General features: G+C 47.3%; 1 protein-coding gene across 1 annotated transcript in view; it reads right to left on the reverse strand.

Annotated features, from left to right (window-relative positions):
- Positions 1 to 24,488, reverse strand: part of Grk5 (G protein-coupled receptor kinase 5) — a 189,233-nt gene that overhangs the window by 38,337 nt on the left and 126,408 nt on the right. Inside the window, exons 3-4 of the mRNA XM_013021982.1 lie at positions 21,567 to 21,679; positions 7,944 to 8,021 (exon numbers count right to left, since the gene is read on the reverse strand). Of these exons, the coding sequence (XP_012877436.1) occupies positions 7,944 to 8,021; positions 21,567 to 21,679 (191 nt within the window). The remainder of the gene's footprint in view (positions 1 to 7,943; positions 8,022 to 21,566; positions 21,680 to 24,488) is intronic.

Raw genomic sequence — 24,488 nt, forward strand, 5'->3', positions numbered from 1 at the left:
TCTTTACATTCAAGCTCTTTACTTTCAGATGTTTTTCCAGAGCCAAAGAAGCAGCAGAAGCCCCTTGATTGGTAATTTGCCCCTTCACAGGAATAAACTTCCCTGTCTACCCTAACATTGTTTATCTGGCCTGAAGACCTCTGGCAAGAAGTACACTCCAAGAGCTGCCTGTGCTGGGAGCTCCTGGCATCCCAGAGGAATGCCAAGGCCGTTCATCTCTCCAGAAACCTGCCTGTCCCTCCTGTCCATCTCCACTGCCCAGGACAACCACACATAGGCATGCACAAGAGAAGCCACTCGCAAGGTTTGAGCTTCCTTTGGAAACTACTGATAGGACCTAGAGAAAACAGGGAAACTGGGAGCCACCTGCTGTGCCTTGGTCTTCAGGATGGTGACTCCTGGGCCCAGTTAAAATGAGGCACAACAAAATGTTCTACAGCTCCCACTCTTGACTCAGGCCACTCAGGGTTGCACTTAAGCCCTAGCCCCGCCATTTTGGATCAACTTCTTCTACCTAATTCTCAGATGCCTGGTCTATAGAATGGGCTACTGCCCTCTGGGGGTGGGGGAAGTCACTGGAAATCAACAAGAAGGTCTGTAAGAAGCCAGTGCCAAGCTGGTATCACAGGGGATCAAAGGGTGGAAAGTGCTGTCGCGTCAAGGGGACGGATGGCATGCTCATGAGGCCCAGGCCTGGGCCTCACCTTCTGACAGTCAGGCAAGGCTTTGGCTCTCTAGAGGAGGACTGGTTCTGTGATAGGATTCATTCATTTTCTCCCTGTGCACACCTGTTTGCAGGGAACAAGGCCTTCTTACAAAGACATATGACAAAGTTAAAACAAGCCATCTAAAAAAGAAGTAACAAAAATTAAATCTGAATTTCATCAAAATTAAAAACTTTTGTGCTTCAAAAAGCATCATCAAGAAAACAAAAGGACAGCTGGGCATGGTGGTACACATTCGTAATCCCAACTATTATTCAGAAAGCAGAGATAGGAGGATCATAAGACCCTACATAAGAAAACGACAGCAAAACGGCTTAGAGTGGTAAAGCTCCCTGAAATTCAAAGCACCCACCCCTCAACAAACAATAAGCCACAGACAGGGAGAAAATATTTGCAAATTATACAGCTGAGGAGACTTATAACCAGAGCACATAAATAAAGAACTCTTCACAACTCAACATTAAAAAGAGAACTCAATTTGAAAATGAGAGCAGGGCACCGGTGGCTCATGCCTATAATCCTAGCTACTCTGAGATCTGAAGATTGCAGTTCAAAGCCATCTGGGGCAGGAAGTCTGTGTGACTCTTATCTTCAATTATTCACAGGAAAAGCTGGAAATAGAGCTGTGGGTCTAGTGGTACAGTGCTAGCCTTGAGCTAAAGGAGTTCAGCGATAGTACCCAGGCTCAGAGTTCAAGTGCCAGGACTGGCATAAAAAAAATGGGCAGAGGATTTAAATAGACATTTTTAAAAGAATATACAAATGATCAATAAGCACACAAAAGTGTTCAACTTATCTATCAATCACTAGAAAAATGGAGGCCAAAGCCAGGCACTGATGGCTAATACCTGTAATCCTAGCTACTCAGGAGGCTGAGCTCTGAAGATCATGGTTCATAGCTAGCCAAGGCAGGAAAGGCCATGAGACTCTTATCTCCAATTAATCACCAGATATCCAGAAGTGGTGCTATGGCTCTAAGTAATAGAGCACTGGCCTTGAGTAAAAGAGCTTTAGCTTGCATGCTTGCTCTTGAGTAAAAGTGTCCTGGTCCTGAGTTCAAGTCCTATGACCAACAACAGCAAAAATAACAATAACAAAAAAAACTAAAGAAAAATGGAGGTCAAAAATCACACCAAGATACCATGAATGAAGATGGATAAAATAATAAAGATGGGAAATCACAAGTGCTGGTAAGGATGTGAAGAAACTGGAATTCTGGGATGCTGAAACTGGATGTTGTTAGGGATGTAAATGGTGTGGTATTTTGGGAAATCAGATCCTCAAATGATTCAACAGGAAATTGCCATACAAAGTGGTAATTCCATTCCTATTTATTACCGTGAGATGAAGGTGTGTGTATACACAAAAACTCATATATGCTTGTTCACACCGTTATTCATAAATCACAATTATTAGTCAATATTATTCACACTATTCAAACTATACATATAAACAACCCAACTGTTCCTCAACTGATGACAACTTAACTAAAATATGGCATACCCATAAACTGAAATATTATTTGGCTATGAAAAGGGAAAAAGTGCTAATGCATGGTGCAATATGGATGAGCCTTGAAAATAATATGTGAAAGAAGCCAGACACGATGAGGCCACATATTTCATATTCGTTTTTATATATAATATCCAAAATAGAATAAAGACACAAAGGAAGTTAGTGGCTGCTAGAGACCGGGTGGGAAAAAGAATAGAGAGTGATTGCTAATGGGTATAGAATTTCTTTTGGGGGTAATAAAATGCCCTGGAATTGCAGGGATGATGTTATATTACTAAATTTGTGTGTGTGTATGTGTGTGTGTGCACACGCGTGGGTATGTGTGTGTGTGTGTGAGAGAGAGAGAGAGAGAGACAGACAAACAGAGACAGAGAGAGCGAGCGCACTGGGGTCTGAACTCAGGGCTTCACAATCTTGCTTAGCTTGCATGCTTGCTCATGGCTCAGTGCTCTACCACTTAAGCCATGTCTCTCCTACAGCATTTTGCTGGTTAACTGGAGATGGAGTCTGGCCTCAAACCATGAACTTATGATCTCTGCCTCCTAAAGTAGCTAGGATTTTAGGAATGAGCCATGGGGACGTGGCCACGACTAAATTTTTTCAAAACCATTGTAAATTTTACGCTGTGTGATTTAGATCTCAATAAAGCTGTTATTTTAAAAAACTGAAGTCTGTAATGGTGAGTGATAGATAACACTGTTTTCATGGTCCTTTACTATTCAGCTCAGTGACCCTCCCTTCCCCTGTCATCTGTATCTCTTCTGGTCTGCAGGTCCAGATCTCCATGGAAGCCACTCATGAGTGGTTGTGACCCTCTCTGGCCACCTCCTCTGAGAGCAGCTATGAGACACGCCAAGTTCACGACTGTCAAACAAGCAACTGAGACTAGATTGTCACACATGTTTACAGCTTGGGGACTGAGGGATGAGAACAGAGGGAGGAGGATCTACTGGTAGGCTTACTCAGTCTTTCAGATGTATCTCCACTTTCTCGAGCCTTTCTCCTGACCAATAATCTCGAGAAGAAGTACTATGCGTCACTTCTGGGTCAAGGCAGTAAAAACTTTTGTGCCTGTTTCATTCTAACCTCTTTGGTGAGGGCCATAGGCGAACTGTTCAAGATTTTTGAAATGGAGCTCTAAAAGCAGCTAGGATCCATGAGTCATCCACAGAAAACTAGGTGAGTTAGGATTGGATCCAATGGTATACAACAAAGATACAATCTGTGTTTGTGAAGCCCCTTGTTGTTGTTGTTGGGTTGTTGTGGCAGCTTATATTAATCATCCTGACTAATACATTGCCTTTTCATGAGTGTAGCCTTTCTGTGGAGCCCTTAGCAGTGAGGGCCCTTTAGACTGTTCCTTGTCTTCACACAACTCCACCACTGGGAGCTCCATGTCTGAATGGTTTCCTTATTCCACTGCGTGATTGTGAAAGCTCAGAGAAGGCAGGGGAAGGCAGAGGACAGTCACCACCACGTCTTGGTGTCATAGTTGCTGGCTGTGTCATGATCCTGGCCACAGCCCTATCCATTGGACAGGAGGAACCCACAGCTCCAGGCGGTTCAGTCACATTCCCAGAGCTGTGCTGCTAAGAGGTCCTGTCTGGCTTTGGACCAGGTCTTCCTAATCCTCCTCACTCTTCTGCCTTCAACTATGTCAGAGAAGCTGTCAATCCACCCAGAGCACCCCGGTGGATGGTGTCTTTGACAGATGGTGCAAAGCAAAGCTGCCTCTTAGGATGCAAGCTTTGAACAAGGCTGTGACAAGTGTCTCCCATGGGAAAATGCGGTTCCATGGCAGAAAAGATGGAGCCTGGCCACGAAGCAGGAGAGGTAAGGGGCCTGTGGACGGAACCTCTCCTTGACTCCCCTCTGTATTTCACAGTCTCTGGACCCTTGAGAGCAGATGTCCAGCACTGTGCCCAGCAGACACACGCAGCACATGCCCTCACCACTGGTAATGGCTAAGAACCCCGACTCTGAAAAATAGAAAGGCAGCAGCCATCCTCATCCTCCATCTCTGAGACCTAAGACAAAAGCTAGGGAATCACCTTTGAGCCCCGCCTTCCCCCCCCCACCTCTGTGTGCCTGCCCAGCAACCTTCTCTCCACCCTCACATCCCTCCATGATTCCCGCAACAGTTCCTCCTGAAATGGCCCCTACCCCCCAGCCCTTCTTCCTTCTCTTTTACTCTTCCACATGTCTAGAGACATAAAATGAGCCCTAAAATACATACGCTGTCCAAAGTCTTGACTGTGACTCTTGGTGCGATGTCATAGTGTCAGCCTCCTTAACATGGCTCCCGGGACCAGGCAGTCTGGAGGGTAGATCCCTTCCTTCATACCACACTGACCATCCATGCCCTGAACCAGTCTCTGTACTGAGGGTTCCCAACCTTGTGTCTGCGGACACCCTGTCCCCATCATTCAATGTGAGAGTTGTCATGTGTATAGGTATGTGGGGGGGGGAGGGGGAAGGGTGTTCAGCATCCATGGTTCTGACCAGAGGCTGAGGAGACCCTGTGCAGGAGATTTTGGGCAGAGACAGAGGCAGAAACAGTAAATGCCAAGATGGGGAAGCAACAGGACCTTCCAGGGAACAGCCACGACAAAGCCAACAAGGCATGGAAATCAAGATTGGGCAGTGGGGGTCCTAAAGAGAGGCAGCAGGGAAGAGGATGTTAAGAGTAGGTGTGGGGGCTGGGAAGGTGGCTCAGTGGTAGAGTGCTTGCCTTGCATGCATGAGGCCCTGGGTTACATAAGCAGAAAAAGCCGGAAGTGGTGCTGTGGCTCAATGGTAGAGCGCTAGCCTTGAGCTGAAGAGCTGAGGGACAATGCCCAGGCCCAGAGTTCAGGCCCACGACCGACAAAAAAAAAAAAGAAAATATGGGGCTGGGAAGGTGGCTCAGTGGTAGAGTGCTTGCCTTGCATGCATGAGGCCCTGCGTTCAATTCCTCAGCACCACATAAGCAAAAAGAAAAAAGCCGGAAGTGGCACTATGGCTCAAGTGGCAGAGCGCTAGCCTTGAGCTGAAGAGCTGAGGGACAGCGCTCAGGCCCAGAGTTCAGGCTCCCACGACAGGACCCCCCCCCCAAAAAAAAAAGAGTAGGTGTGGTCATGGACATAAAAAATGAGAAAAAAAAAGTTCTGTGGTCAAGTAAGTTTGGGAAATGCTTTGTTAGCAGTTAAACCAATTTCCTTGTTGCCGGCCTTCTCAGAGACTTTAACATGCTCACATGCCAGATGCGTCTTTACCAGCGGAGATATGGTACTTGGCACTTTCTATGGGTTACTGACAACATGGCCTCTCCACAGGTCAGTGTCCTACAGCTATGCTCAGAAAACGGCCTGGAGCCAACACATGAGCTACATCCTGAGGAGAAGCCCAGGGCAAAGATGGTATGGGTCTGAGAGAATGGCTACAAGTGGGGTGGGGGTTTGGCTAGGGCATCAGCCACTAGCTGAGCCCCTCGTGGGACTCCATAGCCCTGAAAAATCAAGCAGGCTGGAAGGGCAGTGCAAGATTTATTGTAAGAAAATAATCAACCCCAAGGGACGGCCTCTCCCAGGCCCTTTGGGCGGCAACAGATGGTGCAGTTTAAATTTCAAAAATTGAGGAGTACTTAAGGAAAAATGTTGGCAGGCATGGAAGCACTTGTAAAACCATCTGAGCTGATGGGAAATTTGGGCCTGGAGCCTCGAGAACATGAAGCAATGTGAGCAGAGGTAGAAAGGCTGCAGGGACCAGCTCAGGGTCTGCTGGCTGAGGAGGGAAGAGAAGGGAGTGGTACTCTGTGGCAGCTGGATGCCTGCCCATGCCCCACACTCATGCAGATGAGCCACAAGAGCCTATCCTGGCTTGGTAAAGAGAGTGCCCCATCTCATTAGCTGTAGGAGGGCAATGATGGGGGCAACAGTTCAACCAGGGAAAAGGCCAAGGGCCCCCAAACTACCCAGACTGGAGAGTTCAAGTCCCAGTTCTGCCACTGACTAGTTCTGTGTCTGGGGAGATGACAACCCTTTCAACTCTCCCCTTCTTCTTCTTCTTTCCTTTTTTTTCATTGTTGGTCATAGAGCTTGAATCAGATCCTGGGCTTGTTCCTGAACTCTTCCGCTCAAGGTTAGTGCGCTACCACTTTGAGCTACAGTGCCACTTCTGGATTTCTGGTGGTGAAATGGAGATAAGAGTCTCAGGGAGACTTTACTGCCCAGCTTAGCTTCCAATGTGATCCTCAGATTTCAGCCTCTTGAGTAGCTGTAGGATAGAGTGTCTGTAGCTGCTGCAAGGGCTCTGCGTCAGTGCTTGACATGGACATGGTGGGCCCTCAGTGTCTAGACACCAGTATTTTTGAGAGACAGCGTGTGGCAGCCTCAAAGGGGCTACAGGTGGAGAGCTGAGCTGTGGTGAGAAAAGACCTTGGCAGAGGGCAATGCAGAGTTCATTGGCTAGCAGCCTACACATGCTGTGTGGACCCTGGAGCCTATTAACAGGGGCATCTCAATGGGTCCTGGCACCATTAGTGGTAACATCTATGAGGGTCTGGTGCATAAGGAACTCAGCCAGATTCCTGTTCTATCACCACCAGCCTCTCACAGGTACTTCCTCCTCCAGGGGGAGTCTCCTCTGAGCTCAAGGTACCTGTTCATGCCAGGGTGTTCAATTTGTTTCACCTGGTGGCTAGGAGATAGAAATGCATCCATCTGCAGTCTCACCATACATCATTACTATGACTGTGGGTGAGCAGAGACTATGCTCATGATGGTTCTTCTTGACACCTGGTCCTGAGGATCCACAGACACCAAAGGCTTGGTGCTGAAGTGCAGGTGAAGAATATACCTGCTCAGAACTGGGGCCAAATGTGTGTGTGTGTGGAACTGGTGGCTGGGACCTTGTTCTGCAGGCACAGTGACACAGCCCACACACAGCCTGGGATGGTCTCTATGAGCTGGGCCCTACTGGGGGGGCCTGAGCAAGATGAAGATGTCATTGTCCCCAGGAGCCTGGGGTGCCCACAAAACCTTCACATTCATGTCTCAACTCTGACTTTTGGAAGTGGCGCTATAGCTCAAGTGGTAGAGCACTAGCCTTGAGCTGAAGAGCTGAGGGACAGTGCTCAGGCCCAGAGTTCAAGCCCCATGACCGACCAAAACAAACAAACAAACAAACTCTGGCTTTTACAGTTTCTACCTGATGGGTCTAGTAGGAAGGCCACTTTAAGAAAAGGGAAAGTGAGGCCTAGTGAGGGAAGGCAGCTTGTCTGAGTGGGTGAGAAAGCTGGGTCCAGAGCACTAAATGAGTCAAGAACTCTTTTCTGTTATGTTGGGCCAAGAGGCAGCAGATCCAGGGAACCCAGATTGCTAGGACACAGAGGATGTCACTATCCTAGTTGCTTCAACCAATGGGTAGATACCGAAGTGGGGTCAGGATGGCCCCATTCCCTTCTGTGTTCGCTAAAACATTCTTCAGAATTCTCTGCCTTCTCTTATGTGTTCCACTCCTATGTGATGTGTACTCTACCTTTCCCTACTGACCACCCAGCCCTGCCCTCACCAGCTGGTCAGCACTGCACCCTGCTGAGTCCTTTCTTCTAGAAACTTCTGACCCCACTACTAGCAGCCATGAGACTCATACTTCAGGCTTCCCACAGGCCCAGCTGGGGTCTGGGGGCCTCTATTTCTGGATAGGGCCTCCCATGTCTCTTACCTTTGGGGTGAAGTACTTGGTCATAATTTCTTTCCCTTTCTCTCCAAGTTTTTCATCTGGAGTAACTTCGTATTCTGCCTATAACAGGAGAAAAAGAACATTAACAGATTTACTCATGAAATTCATATAGTTACAGAGCCTTGGAACCCCCTGGAGGTCACCTAACCAATCCACTGCTTCCATAGGGCAGGAAATTTAGGGCCAGAGAGCAGGGTGTGGTGGAGTGGAGACCTGTCCCTCACTCTCCCATGGAGATGCTCTCCACACAGGTTGTATAATAGAGCCAATGGGGAGAGAGGAGCAAACAGGAATGTCCAGAGAAATGGGGTCAGATCCTCTGCAGGGCTAGCAGGACTAGCATCTAGGCAGCTAGTGTTGAGGATGTCACATCAGTCAATCAAAGGAAGACACTGGAATATCATGGGCCACCAAACTAAGAGGCCACAGAAAGGTTGCTCTGGGTATTCAGACCTTCTAAGCCATGTGACCTGATCTGCACAATTCTCTAAAGAACACAGAGGTACTCCGCGTTATGACACCTCTGCATAGGGCAGCTAAGCAAATCGAAGTGTCAGAGCTCTCAGTTCAGGGTCTGGTACATAATAAATACCCAGTGCACAAATGCCATAGGTATCACCATTGTGATTATCTTTCAAGGAAAAACAATTCTGTTATGGTTTAAACCTGAAATGTCTCCCCAAAGGCTCCTCCTGTGTCGGGAGGCTTGGTTGCCAGCTGAGGGGCTTCAGGAAAATGAATGGATCACGTGGGCTCTGGCCTAATCAATAGGTTATTCCTTGATGGACTCATAATATGATGACATTATTGAGACATGGTGGAAAGCAGGAGTTGGGGCCTGGCTGGAGGAGGCAGGTCACTGGGGAATGTTCTGGAAAGATGCATTTTGTCCCTGATCCCTCCCTGTCTCCCTCTGCTTCCTGGCATGACGAAGCGAGCAGCCTCCTCTCTGACATGCTCTCACCACATGATGGTCAGCCTCACATCATAACGGAGCCAGCTGACCATGAAATGGAGCCAAACTAAACCTTCCTTCCTTTTAAGCTGATTTTTTTTCCTCAGGTATTTTGTCACAGTGATAGAAAGCTGACTAACACAAATGAGCCAGGATAGGGCCTCCCATTGTAGCCTTCTTCACAATGGAAAGCTACTGGCATGGATCATGTAACCAAAGGTGGCAGGGCTGGGACTCAGACCTCCAAGCCTAGAGCTCTTTCTGAACACCAAGGAACTGAGGACTCGGATTGCTGGGGTCCATGGCTGGTTCAGCCAAGGAAACTGAAATCTAAAGAAGGGAGGACTCCAAAACCAAGACGTTTGCATTTTCCTTGACCCAAGAAGGTTCCTTCATTCATGGGATGCATTGCAATGATCCAGTGCAGAGCAACCCCCAGCTCCTATTCTAGGCATCCTCTGTAGCTAAATATTCAACCATCCTTGCTGAGTCCAAAGCAATCTCGTGGCTTAGGGTCTTGGGTTTGATGCTTCCAGGACAGCTGGGACCAGAGCAAGGTCAGGTCCACAGGGAGAGCTGGGCATGTTTCCATCCAAAGCAAGTGAGCTTCCTGTCTTGCCATCTCTCTTCTAATGGCAATGCCAAGAACCACAACTTTTTCTAGGGGAGAAACACAAAACCTACCACCATTTGGATCCTAGGACTGTGGGGTGATGGTTCCAGAAGGAATCCAACCCCTTATTTTGAAGAGGCTCAGAGAAGTAAAGGGATTACCAAGGTCACAGCAGATCAAGGACTGGCCCATTGGCCTCCGATTCCCACCATGCCACTGGGCCACAGCCTCTCTCCAGGAGCAAATTCCTCCTCACCATCAAGAGGAGCCCTGAACAACGGAGGCTTTCCTGATGATATGATTTGACTGAAGACTTCTTGAGATACTTGGAAGGAGAGAAAGTTGCTCCTTTTTCTTGATATCTTCCTTTTTGCTTCCCAACAAGCACTTAAAATTCACAACCACATACAGACTTACCCATGTGCGCACACACACACACACACACACACACACACACACATACACACACACATCAATGGGGTACTAATGATAAACTTGCCCTACACAGCAGGTATTATTGTTCCCAAGTTACAGATGAAGGCACTGAGGTTCTGAGTGGTCAAATAAAAGGTTCATGTAGATTACAGCTTATTAAGCATTGACACCTCTAAAGGGGTTGCACATTCTAGCACCAACTGCTCTTTTCCAAGGGAAGCAGAAAAGCATCATGTGTTCTGTGTCTCTAGAAGCCCCACCTGTGGTCTGGCACAGGAGATATAGCCATGGCATTGCAGGGCCCAGGTCCTGGGCAAATGGCCGACCACCATTTGGGGTAACTTAATCCCACCCAGAACACTGAAATTTGTACTGTCCCAAAATACATTTGCAAACGCAGTTTTATTTAACCAAATGGAGCCCTGGGGCTCACTGATCAGTCTCAATAACCAGCTGAAAATATTATTGCTTTGGGCTCTGAAAGCCATGTTTTTTTTGTGTGTGTGTTTTTAAACACATTACTTTCGGGTCAGCTGCCTCCCAGCAGAGGCTGAATGGGTGCACAGCTCCGTCGGGAGGCAGCTGGGAGCACACGGGGACAGGCCTCCCCGGCCTGGGATCAAAGGGCCTTTCTTTGAAGAGACCATGTCAGGCCACCACCACTTGAGGGGCATTAGTATTGGGAGGCAGAAAACCACTAGGAGGCTGCCAGAAGGCTACACTTATGAAGTCACCTGAAGTGGCGGGTCATGTCTCCATAGTGACCCCCAAGAGGAGCTGGGGTTTGTGGGGGATGAGTCTGGAGAGACCACCTACAGTGAAGAGGACCCATAACAGACAAGCTTGAGGCAGATCACACACCTAACACAGGGACCACCCTGCAAAACCATGGCTCTGTGAACACCTCTGCTCCATCGTGGGAGAAAGCTTAAACCAGCTTAAATCAGCTTCAAACCACAGTGGAAGCAGCAAATAAGAGTTTGTGCCAATCGCTCAGAATTTTACAGTCAGATTTGGTTTAAGAAATGGCAGATGAGGTTGGACGCCAATGCCTCACACCTGTAATGCTAGCTACTCCGCAAGCTGAGATCTGAGGATTGTGGTTTGAAGCCAGCCCAGGCAGGAAAGGGCAAGAGACTCTTATCTTTAATTAACCAGCAAAAATCTGAAAGTAGAGGTGTGATTTTAGAGGCAGAGCTCCAGTCTTGAGCAAAGAAAGCTATAAGACAGTACTTAGGCCCTGAGTCCAAATCCCAGTACAGGTACCATTAAAAAAAAAAAAAAAAGGAAAGAAAAAGAGAAATGGCAGATGATGACTTCAAAGAGGTGTAGCAGGGAATGGTGATGCTTGTCAGGAATTCCAGGACTGGGTTGGCTGAGGAGGATCAAGAGTTTGATGTCAACTGGAGCTACATAGTATCCCGAACCATCCTAACTCAATTTTTTTTTTAAGGGGAAAAAAGAAAATAAAAAGGAAGTCTAATGGCAAGAAGTGTCCCCTTAGCTCCATCTGTAAAATGGTGCATTCCTACCAGCGAGGGAGATCCCCTTCCCCAACAGAAGGACTGCCCACAGTCTTCTCTGCACGCTGCCCATTGACCCCTTCTTCCTTCCCAGAACTCAGTGCCCTTGGAAGGTGCCAACCAAGGCAGGCACCATTTGTGGGCATCTCTGTGCTGTGATTTATGACATATGTAAGGACAGCCTTGGGGAGCAGGTGCTGCCCTCACAAGGAGCAAAACGCTCCATCGAGCTCAGGGAACAAAGGATTAGTCATCTATCTGTGCTGCCAAAGAGCATAAACATCTCTGGACATCGCAGTTTACAAACCTGGCATTTCACGCTCTGGGCTTGCTCTAATTACATCATCAATCTCAGAAAATGCCAGAGAAAACAGATCCTGGCTGTGAAAATGCCTCCCCCTCAGAACTTGCCACGTGTTCAAAAGAGCCATGCTGGATTCTGCCCTGCCCTGGCTGACTTGGTGTCACCTTCTCTCTGGAGATGCTCTATACCCCGGCAGGAAGATGAAGTCAGAGAAGTCAGGAGGCCCTGTGTGGTAAGCTTTCCCAGGCTCTTCAAGGCAGTGGCTAATGACATGCCTGGCTGGCAGCATGGCTCCCAGTTCATCCACATTGGCCTGGTGTCTTGCCTGTGCTGACCAAAGGAGCTGTCCTCGAAGCCACTCTGATCCAGCGGTGGGAACTGAGGCATGAATGTGGGCCTGGTTTCTACCACTCTTCATTGCCTAGTACCTCCAGCCCCTGATGCATCTTCTGAAAACCTCTAGGCCCTGCAAGCTGGCCTCCTGCATATTCTTTCCCTTGCCTTGCATGCTGGGATGAAGTGATGGCTCAGGGGTGGAGCAACAGGCACTGCTGATTTCCTCATCCTGCAAACATTTTGTAAACTACCCTTTTCCAAGCTCCTTCACCAGGCCTTGGGTAGGCATTCATCCTGCCAGAATCTGGTCAATAACTTGTCACATGCTGCAGATCCATCAGGCTTCCTCTCTGCTCCCCAGCAAGAATGTAGAATCACTACATGAATGGCATTCCACAGAGACCCAGGTCAGATGGGCCTGGCCAGCCCAAATCCTGTGTAAATCTCAGCTACCTGTCCTCTCTCCCTGCTCCCATCTCAATATCCCTAGCTAGCTTGGAGTGAAGGGATTCACTAGCCATCTCAGAGCAACATATGGCACAAGGCCAGAGAAGGAAGGGAAGAATGGATTCCTGTCCGTGCTGGAGTCTAGACTGAGAGTGGCAGGCGTGGCCCACAGTCACTCACCAACAGCACTACAGACCTTAGCTTATGACTCATGCCCTGGCCATAGAAGATATGAATAGGGGAAGGAAGACGGGTCCTATATCTTTGGAGCAGAGGTCAGCAAGAAGCCTAGTAGGTGTCAGAGAGTCCCATAGTAGAAGGGTTCTGTGGTTGCAATTCCCACCTGTGTTGCCATTCTCCTGAGCCTCAGCCATCACCCTACTTGCTTTTCTTCCGCCCCCAGAATAATTTTCCTGTCCTCACCCCAACCAAGGCTCATCAAATCACCATGTAAAAGTCTTTAACTTACTCCGGGCCTCTTTGGTTCTAAGTGAAGAGAACCCCAACCTAATCTTGTTTAGGTAAGACTGTCATCTATCTTTTGGAAGCTCCTAGAATAGCCACATATTTGGGAATATGGGCAGGGTACCCAGGAGACTGACAATGCCACAAATGTCTACTAGATTAAACCCATTTCTAGAAATGGTTACTCTTTCAAGATGGCCTGGAGCCCAGTAGTTTTAAGGTTTCTGTGTGTATCTAGAGAATTATTATCACTCACTGTCCCTATTTTGGGGCATCAGAGAAGTAATAGGCTCATAAATAGGAGAAGTAGAATCCTTTCTGCTCCTGGTGAGGCAGAGCATATCATTTTACAATAAAATTCCAGCTTATCAGGCATAGTTCAAACCAGCGGGAAGCCTAGTAATTTCATGTGGTCTAGGCCACTGAATGGCTTAGAATGTCTTTTTGTCTTTCCTGATGGGAAATTTCATTTGCTATACTCTCATCTGTTGTTGACAGCCTCCAAGATGGTCCCAGAAATTCTAGTCTTGGGTATTTAGGTTTCTCTCCATTAGCCTAACTGGCCAAGAGTAAAGCTAACCTGTATCCCAGTTGATAGCAGGGAAATGGCAGTGTAGAAGCTCTAAGACAGTGCATAAAAGACTCAACAGTTCCCATTGTGCTGTTGGATAGCCAAGCAGTCTCAAGGACAGGCCACCAGGAAAACAGTGAGGCCTCCTGCCAACAGCTTACACCAACCTGCCAGCCATGTGAATGAGTGAGGAGTAGACCCAGCCAACATCCTGATGAAAGCCTGCCAGAGGGCTTGAGCCAGGAGAACCTGCTACACCACCCCCAAGTTCCTGACCCACACAACCATGGGATAATGAGCTGTTTATTGTTTTGAACCACTGGATTGGGATGTAATAATGAATACTTAACAGGTATCTGGACTCATAGTGTTATTTGTTTAATTTAAACTTTTTCCTTACTTCTCTTCTACTTTTCATTTGATCAGAAAGAGAAGCTATTGGGGTCAAGAACTTGCCTCTCCTCTTCTCTGCCCCCAACTATGAGAAGAGCTCTTGACTCATAGGAGACAATAAAGACCTGCTGAGTGAATCTGGATCAGTATCCATCAAACCTTCCTCAGAAAGGGGGAGTTGAGGACCCTACCCACTAAAGAAAAGAGACATTCAACCTTCAGGTGCTACTCAAATTTGGAAGACTCTCTTGACCTGTGGGGTTGACATTAGCCTAAGCGCCTTTCCATCCCCTGGCTAGATGATCAAACCCTCCTTGCCCTCCAGAGACCAGACCTAATTAGCCCCAGCTCCATTGAGGCCACTGCCTCTCCTCCTCTGGGAGGGTAAGGGAAGCCCCTTGTGAGTCTGTATTCAGGCCCCATTTTAAAACAGCCACAGCTTCTGCTGGACTTGAAAAATGCAGGCAATAGACTGAGCCCTTCCTGGGGGCTGTGAAAGCCTGACAACATAGGTTATTTTTAAAGAAGCTTCACTTGGTGAGAATTCTGCAGAGGTGGGAATGGCACAGATGGTGTTGGCTAAGCTGGGGGGCACCAGGGCGTTCCTAAGGATAGTGCCACCTCCTCCCTTTTGAGTTCCAGTAAGGATGGAAGAAAAAACGGATTTCAGACAAGAAGTTACGCCAGCCCTGGAAAACTCAATAAAGTCCTCATGCATAAAAGAGGTGTCTAGAGGCTGGTGTTTTGACGTCAAGGCGGCAATGAAAGACTCCACTAATTCCCAGGGATGCAGATAAAAGTGTGAGGGGACAACGGGTCAGCCTCTCAGAACAGCAGCTCAGTCAAGGCCCGTGCAGAGTATTTGACACTTTAACACAGGAGCCAGGCTCCTGTTTCTTTTCCAATAAACAGTTCTTGGTACCAGCCCAGCGGAAGGGAAGGACTCACAACCAGAATGAAAATGGGCATCCATTGCACTTTATTTTTCCCTTCTCAAATGGACTAGAAGTGTCTAACAGAACACGTGGCTGGAAAATTCCATCAGCTCCTAGGCTCAGCTTCACCCTGCTCTGCTTCATCAACTCTTTAGACAGGTCCCTAAGCTGTTGCCACTTCATCTCTTCCAGATGGGGCATGGCCCTGGATCCCACATGCAGTCTCTGGTCCTTGTCACTCCTCCATCTACATGTACCTTCTAGGTGAGCTCACAGCTTTACCTCCCAGCTATATGTTGACATTCCCAGCCTAGGCTATCCTCACAAGCTCCAGACTTGGACACTCATCTCCCCTGGAACATCTCCATGTGGATGTCTGCTAGACTTGTAACTAAGCATAGAAGAAGCTAAGAGCATAGCATGAAGCTGCTGATCTTTCCACACATGGTCTTTTCCTAGCCCTTTCCTCCATTTATTTGTTCTTCCCATTGCTCAGGCCAGAGCTTTGAAGTCATCCTCAGCTCTTCTTTCTTACCCTGATTCCATCAGAGAATATTGTCAACTCTTCTTTAAAAACACATTCCCGGGCTGGGAAGGTGGCTCAGTGGTAGAGCGCTTGCCTTGTATGCCTGAGGCCCTGGGTTCAATTCCTCAGCACCATATAAGCAAAAAGAAAAAAGCCGGAAGTGGCGCTGTGGCTCAAGTGGTAGAGCGCTAGCCTTGAGCTGAAGAGCTGAGGGACAGTGCCCAGGCCCAGAGTTCAGGCCCCACAACCGGACCAAAAAAAAATAAATAAAATAAAATAAAATAAAAAATAAAAACACATTCCCTGGCCGGGCACTGAGGGCTCACGCTTGTAATCCTAGCTACTCAGGAAGCTGAGATCAGAGGATCTCAGTCAAAACCAGCCCAGGCAAGAAAATCTGTGAGACTCTCTAATCAATGAGCAGAAAACCGGAAGTGACTCAAGTGACAAAGTGCTAGCCTTGAGCTGAAGAGCTGAGGGACAGTGCCCAGGCCCAGCGTTCAAGCCCCACACCACCAAAAACAACAACAATGAAAGTCCCCTATACTTTACCTCATATACACTCTGGGTGCTGTCCCTCAGCTCTTCAGCTCAAGGCTAGCATTCTACCACTTGAGCCACAGCACCACTTCTGGCTTTTTTCTTTTTGCTTATGTGGTGCTGAGGAATCGAACCCAAGGCCTCAGACGTGCAAGGCAAGTGCTCTACCACTGAGCCACCTTCCCAGCCACTTGTACATCACCTTTATAATAACAATTTCAAAAAATTTAATTAAAAAAATCCCAAGCTAGACACCAGTGGATCATGCCTGTAATCTCAGCTACTCAGGAGGCTGAAATCTGAGGATCACAGTTCAGAGCCAGCCTGAGCAGGAAAGCCCGTGACACTCTAACCTCTAAATAACCACCAAGAAGCCAGAAGTGGAGCTATGACTCAAGTGACAGAGCACTAGCCTTAAGCTAAAAGCTCAGAGACAATGCCCAAGGCCTGAGTTCAACCCCCGAGGACTGGCACCAAAAACAAAAACAAAATACATCCCGAATCCAATCACTTCTCACCACTGTTTCCACACTGGCTCAACCACCACCAGCTCCTCCTGGACCTCTGCAATTGCCCCCTAACAGATCACCCAAAGCCTGTTCCCAACAGGGAAGACAGAGGGGTTCTGCAAACATCTAAATCCAACCAGGCCATCCTTGGCCTTGCTAAAACTCTCCAGGGTCTTCCTTCATTCAAAGTAAAAGCCTAAGCCCTTCAGTATCTGCCCTGTGCCCTCGACCCTTCCAATCCAGCCATGGACACTCTTGCCTTTGTGCTGGCTGCTCCCTGCCAGCCATGTCCTCTATCCACACTAGCTCCCTCAGCTATTTCTAGTCTTTGGTCAAATGTCTCTTTTCCAAGGACAACTATGCTGATCACTGGTAATATAGCTAGGCTCTCATTCCCTCACTTCCACCCCTCTGTACTCTGCTCTTTTTTCCACCGCACTTACTACAGTCTTACATTTCAAATCACTGGCTTATTTTGCTTATCATATATGCACCCTCTCACCCTTGACTAGAATTTAAATAATATGAAGGCAAAGTTCTTGGTCCATTTTGTTCACTGATTTGCCCCATGTCTCACAGAGAAGGCTTTTATTAAATGAATGGAAGGCTGAAAGAATGGTCAAGAGCTTGGTGCTGGGCTTATCATCCTGCCTCAAGTGAGGTTCTGGCGCGGTCCATGGGGCCCTGACCCCTAGGGAGACAGGAAACCAAGACATGTTTAGGTTCTCTAAGGCACCTGGGGTTGTGAGTGCTGCAGCTGACTGCAGGTAGGCTACAACTGGGGTCTGAATGTCCCCAGTGGCCCTCAAATTTAAAGTCCCAAAACAAAGACTCTTATAGAGGTGAATTCTCTGCAACGTCTAACAAATCCAACCTGCCAGTTCACAGACAACATAGCAACTCAATGCTCTCCAGCCTCACCAGTAGTGTGGCACTGAAGGCAGAATCAGACACTTGGCTTTTCAGACTTCTGATTCCTGTTCTTAAAAAAAAAATCTAATCTGGGGAAAACAGTGCATGATTAGATAGACTCATGGTAGGGCTGGCAGCTTATTGTACAGGATTCCTGTTAGGTTTCCATGAAACAAGGAACCTACTCCTCACCATAGACCTTAGAAATCTGGATCCAGTTTGTCAGAATCCTCTGGCCTCAGAGGCAGCCTTGTGGAACAGAAGCACTGGGCTGGAAGCCAGTGCCAACCTCTGCCCTTTACTTCCTCTGTGGCTCTGGGCAGGTCAACAGTTCCCACTGGGCCCGGGTCGTAAGTGCTTACAGCCTTTCAGATACAGCATCGTTGGCTGAGCATTCGGAGAACACAGGCGCCCGTCTGTGCCCCAAGAGGTTTCTGGCTATGGTAAAAACCTGGGACACAAATGAAGCACACCACAGCCTCCCTTGCTGAGCACCTGTGATATTCCAGACACCACTCTGAGCAATACAAACCCATCACACCCAACTGCACCCCCATCTCCAGATGGAGACATATGGCACATAGGGGCCAACACTTGCCAGTGGTCTCTCAAGTGCTGGTCACAGGGCCAGCACTGCCCTGGAAGCTCATCTCTGGAGCTGGTGCTTTCCTTCAGTGACCTATCTGCCAGCATGATAAACAAGGTGCTGAGGCTCCAGCAAGTGCCTGGAGCAAAGGGACACAGGAGAGGAAAAAGGTGAGGAAGCTCTAAGAGGAGGTACATCCGCTAGGCAGATGGGACTATATGGAGGCATCTCACGCAGGGGAATTGACCCAGTCAGAGCTAGGCGTAAACTAGCCTGGCAAGTTAGAGCCTCCACAAGCAAGAAGCTGGGCATCAGGAAGGCTGGATGACAAAAGAGCAGGTAAGGAGTGGTAGATATGAGTCACCCTGAGAACTGGGCATTATTCTGAAAGTCAATGTTACTTAGGCCGAGAGCTACATTAAAGTTTTTGGAGATTTGTAAAATATCATTATCTGCTAGTAATGATGGCTAATCTGAGGATGATGAATGCCTGTACTGCCAAATGGTGACCTTCATGTACCATTTTCTAGGAAAAGGAACCAGGACTCTTGGATGTAACAAAACGAGTCCAGGACATGGTCACACCAGACAGCAAGATGGCTGCCCCTGAATCTTGGGTGTTGTGAAGCCCTCTGAAGGGGCTCCCACTGGCCATCCGTGATATGGGGAAGAATCAATAAGCACCAGAAGAACTCTGTGCACTGATGTATAGTCAATACACTTAAAGCCACAAGTTTAAATTCTCATGAGTTGCCACACTGAAGGATATTGGTGAGCCAATTTGATACCTTGAAAACATAAATATGGTAAACAAATCTTTTTTCTTTTCTTTTTGCTAGTTTGAACTCTGGGCCTGCATGCTGTCCCTCAGCTCTCTTCAGCTTAAGGCTGGTGCTCTACCACTTGAGCCACAGCACTACTTCTGGTTTAGAGATAAGAGTCTCATGGAGTTTCCTGACCAGGTTGGCTTTGAACAACGATCCTCAGATCCCAGCCTCTTGAGTAGCTAGGATTATAGGCATGAGCCACCAGCATCTAGTAATCAGTTAGTTCTTTATGAACTTTACTGCTGGGTAACCAAAGAGTAATAGAAGGAAGTGTGCTGGTTAGCAAATGAAGAAGAACTGGTTAGAATGATAATGTTGCCATCTAGCAACCCTTTAGGTATCAGTTATCAGTGGCTGCTATGATCTCAAAAAGAAAGACGACCAGAAAGCCACTTACGAATCTGCTCATATTCCTTGACCCATTAGCAATTTACAAGAAACACTGAGGAGACTATTAATAAGGAATCTGAGGACAAGCCCATCACCGGAAAATGACTACTGGGATTCTAGACTAAAGGAAAAGACCAGCCATTGCAGTGGGTGGTCCTACTCAGACCAGTCCCACAAACAGTGTAAACACAGATTTTAAAAATGCATGAGAGGGCTGGGAAGGTGGCTGAGTGGTAGAATGCTTGCCTTGCATGCATGAGGCCCTGGGTTCGATTCCTCAGCACCACATAAGCAGAAAAAATAAAAAAGCTGGAAGTGGCGCTGTGGGTCAAGTGGTAGAGCGCTAGCCTTGAGCTGAAGAGCTGAGGGACAGCGCCCAGGCCCAGAGTTCAGGCCCCATGACCAGACCCCCCCCCACACACACAAAAATTTTTTTTAATTAAAAAAATAAAAAATAAAAATGTATGAGAAAATCAGAATCTGAATATTGACTGATATCTAATGACAGTAAAGACTCTGTTTTCAGCTGTGATAACAGTGTTGTGGTTAAGTTGTTCTTTGCTTACTTGCTTGTTTGCTTCTTATGGTCTTGGGGATCAAACACCCCTAGTGGTAGTTAGAGCTGCTACCACTAAGCATCCTCAGACATTAGTAGTGGTTGTTGTTGCGTCAAAGAGCCCTAATTGTTCAGAAATACACACTGCAAAGTTCATAGATGAAGTGATATGATAGTGGGTGGAGGCCTAGTGAGACAAGCTTGGCCATGGGTTGATAACTGCTGAACTGGGCTAATGGGTACATGGAGGCTCATTATACTATTCGGCTAACTTTTACTTTTTATAGTTTGAAACTTTCCATAATAAAAAGTTATAAAAACACTAGGTCCCCAGAGACTCAAGTTCATTAGTCTGGGCTTCAGCTCAAGTACTGGTAGTTTTTAAGGCTCCCCTGATGTTTTTAATCCTCAGCAAAGGTTGAGAAAGATTATAATCGCTCATGCAAGAGATGCCAGAACCTGTGCTAGGACCAGGCCCAAGATCAAAGCAGAAGCTATGGGGGAGGGAGCTGGCTAGCAGGTCACAGAGCCAAGCCCATGGTCCCTAACATGGAAGATGATGAGGAAGAGAGAAGACGGTTGAGGGCACGCAGAGACTTCAGGCTTGGAGGACCAGGGGGTGCTCATCTCTAGAATAGGGTATATATCAGGGTAGGGTGTTTTCAGGGCCTGGAAGTAGTTAGAATGCTGACTTTGAGGGGGCCTATGAGATTTGGGTAGGGATATCTAGTGGGTAGATGATTTATGAGCCTAGAAAGCCATATAGAAACCCTGAAGAGACACAGAAACTTGAGCCTGGCAGGCCATCCTCCAAACCAGGAGTGGTAGGCAGGGAGGGGGGGGAAAGGGGGTGAGCTTGTACCAAGAACAGCGTGGGATTTCTAGGAATCCACAGCATGGTGACTGTGCCCCTGAAGGGCAGATGACCCCATTCTTTTCACAACTGGTCTCCAAACCTTGCTTCCCTACCCTTGTCCTCACTCCTCGGATGGAAAAGGGTGCTTGGCTAGGCTATGGGGCTACTCCTTCCTGGGTAAGGCCTGAGAGATGAGTACTTCCACATCCAGTTCTAAAAGTTTGTGTAGAATCAAGGTACTTGTTAAGCAAAAGAATAATTATAGCACAGCTGAAAGAAGTCCCAACAACATCATGCATGGCCACCTCAGCCAGGGACAAACCCATCTGTCCGCTGTCAGAATGGCTACAACAGCCAATGGGTACTCGTTCCCCAGGCTTTAACTGTGTTCCAGAGTTGTGGTGAGTCAGGTGATCAGGAAGCCCAGAGCCTGGGGCTTTTACTCTCATGGGGAAGCAGAATGTAAGCCAGTAAATAAAGTCCTGCTAACAAGTGTGCGTGCGTGCACACGCTTGCACACACATGTCAGTACTGGGGCTTGAACTCAGGGCCTGGGCACTGTCCCTTAGTTGTTTGCTCAAGGCTAGATCTCTACTACTTAAGCCACAACTTCACTTGTACCTTTTTGGTGGTTAATCGTAGAGAAGAGTCTCATGGACTTTCCTGCCCAGGATGACTCTAAATGGGAATCTACAGATCTCAGCCTCCTGAGTAGCTAGGATCACAGGTGTGAGCCACCTGCACCTGGTTGGATTGGGTTTTTATCAAATGGGTTTCAGCCTGAAGAAAGATGATGGAATGAATCTAAGAGCTACCTTTTTGTGTTAAGAAACTTCTAAGCCATGAAGTCTATCTTTCTTTTATTTGAACAAAGTTTCTGATCATAGAAGACCCAAGGGCTGCTCCCCCCAGGGGCAGGGACTTACCACCGAGTCCAGGAACTGAATGTAGCACTCCAGCCCAGGCCTGGTTTCGCAGAACTGCCGGAAAAGCAGCCTCCCAATTGGCTGCTTGTCACATAGACTGCAGTAATCTCTGTCTGGAAACAAGACAAGAGGAATGTGGTGAGAGCAAGGGAGGGCCAGGCAGGTTCACAGTTCACCCAACACTTGGTCCAGAGTCCTGGCTACATGGAACAAGGTAATAGTGAATTCTTGAGGTCCTTATGCATCTCACAGGCTCTGCAGACCCAGAGAGACAAGTCCAGTGCTACAGAGGATGGTACCACTCACCACTCAGAATCTATTCCCCACACACTCTGCCTTTCCAATGCCCAGATTTCTGTAATAAGGTGCCACCTGGTTCTGGGGAGTATAGCTCAAGCCTCTGGCTAGCCAATCAGCACAACACATTTCCTGATTCTGGCAACTGGGCAATGGGATAGCCAACACATGACCTAAGCCAGGCCAATCAGCAGAAGCAGAAAAGCTCTTGTCTTCTGGAAGCCAGTGTGGGACTTGGGTCTGCAGCAAGGCCCTTGAGTTACAGGGAAAGCTGTTGTAAGGATGGCCACCAGGGGAGGTCAGAGCTGGGGGAAATGACGAAAAGCAGACTGATATCCAGATCTCTGGATCAAACCATGCCTGAAGCCCAAACCACATCTGAAAAACTTAGTTATGAAACAACACATTCCCTTTGTTTACAGCAGTTTGAAAAAATTAAATTACTTATAATTCAAAGCATCCTAGTGGATACAGTGTTGTTGGTTTTTTGTTTTTGTTTTTTTTAAGATTCATTTTTTACCCAATTGGAGCAAAGCCCACTCTTCGGAAGCTTCGCATTATGAAAACTCTGCAGAGGAGTTACAAGCACAGAGACAGAAAGTGACTTGCCCCCAGCCACTCAGTAGCCAAGAAGTGTTCTGCAGAGAAGAAGGACAAGACTCCCAGCTCCAAGGCCAGAAGAAGACTGCTAACCTTGAATTGCTTTGTTGCTACAAATAGCTCATATTCTCTGAGCCTCAGTTTCTTCCCTAAGAACCAAAAGTACATGTTTGGATTCTGGCTTTTCTTACAATTAAAAGAGGCTAAAGCCTCTGTATGCTGTCTCCAGCCAGAAAGATGCTCAAAGCACTGACTGGGACACTGACTCAGACCCTTCTGAGCTCAGAACAACAAGCCTTCCATTTTGTAGCTGCTGGAGAAACAGTGAGAGCTAGAGGAAAATGACATGGTGGAAAGGAGGGGCTCCATCCTTGTCAGGTGAAGAGGAACAGGGAAAATGTCCCCCAAAAAGGGTTTCTCCAGGGGTATGGGACAAACATCCCACCCCCTAACTACAGGATGGAATGAGCTATTACTTGTGGGGAGGGAGGACCTTATGATAGTTGTGTGTAGGATCAAGATTCAAATCTAGCCCCCAAAACTCACTGCCCGTGTGACCTGGGGAAACTGATACTCTGCCTCACCATTTTCCTCATCTGTCAGCTGAGAACAAGCTCGGTACCTGGCCATGGAGACTGATTTAAGATAATACTGACTGATTTAAGAAAGTACTCAGATCAGAGCCTTGTGCCTGAGAAATGCTTAGTAAACACTACTCACTGTCATAGATGTGGATATTATTGGTCTGTTCCATCTCCCTTCTTTCTCCCCAAGTTTGAACATATCTAGACCAAGTGATCTGGATTTGGAGGGCATTGAGTTGTGGTTCAGAGGGAGAGGTTTTAGAGATGGGCATCTGACTCGGCCAATCAGAGCTTTGGCCTTCCAGTCATAAGAAGAAGGTAAAGGTGGTATTACAACTCGGTCATAGCCAATTGGAGGTCTCTGTCTTCTGACTACAGTGGTAGGTTTAGGGAGAGCTTCTTACTTGGTGGGAGCTAATAAGGCCAAGGCTTGTGACTCCAAGCCAGCCCTGGAATCCTTTCAGGGCTTCTGTTAAAACTTCCTGGAAAGATACTTGCCCGTCTCTTGCTGACAAAGGCCAGCAGGAGGAGTCCACGGAGAATGATGTTGTACTAGGAAAGAGCTGAGTAGCCAGCGGCCCCAGAAAGCATCCCTGGGCCTGGATGTCTGTCTACCTGACTAGGATGCTGCTTCTGCAGTGATGTTAACATCTGTCTTTAGAAACCATAAGACCAATAAGTAGACAGATACACACTGCTGCTTTCATGGGCAAACTGACCGTGGCAGGAGCTTCTTTTGTATGAACGCACTAGCTCTAAGTATCTTAGAAAGAAGTCACTAAAAAAAAAATGCCACCTTCATACACACACATACACACACACTGGAATTCTATGCCTCCATCAGAACGAATTACATTGTCCCATTTGTTAGGAAACGGAAAGACTTGGGAAAAGATTATATTAAGTAAAGTAAGCCAGGCCCAAAGAAACATAGGTCCCATGGTTTCTCTTATTTGCAATAACTAGTATATGTCTAGGACAAGCAGAAAAGGTCAAGAGCTATGTACATATGACCATATAAGATGATATTAAGTGAAATGAACCCCAAGACAGGAACATAAGTAGTTTTTTCTTTCTTGCTATTGTTTTTGACGTCCTTATAATGTTCTATGTGATTTTTTTTGTTCCTTTTGTATATTCCTTCCCCATGGGGAAGTTTTCACTGTATTTGAGTCCAGTGCCCTGCATCTTATATATACACTTTTCTAATTTGGGGAGGGGAAGGGGAAAACCAAAATACTTAAATAGGGATACATGTTGACCCATTGTAACCATGAGATGTACAAAACACTATGTTGAAAACAAACTTTACAACTTGTGTGGGGGAGGGAGGGAGGAGGTGGGGAGGTGGGGAAGGAAGGGATGGTAGGGGAAAAACAAGGGAGGAGGTAACAGTGCTCATTACTCTTCTCATGCAACTGTAACCCCTATGTACAGTATT

This window comes from Dipodomys ordii, unplaced genomic scaffold (genome assembly GCF_000151885.1).
Source record: "Dipodomys ordii isolate 6190 unplaced genomic scaffold, Dord_2.0 Scaffold58, whole genome shotgun sequence".
Taxonomy (NCBI): domain Eukaryota; kingdom Metazoa; phylum Chordata; class Mammalia; order Rodentia; family Heteromyidae; genus Dipodomys; species Dipodomys ordii.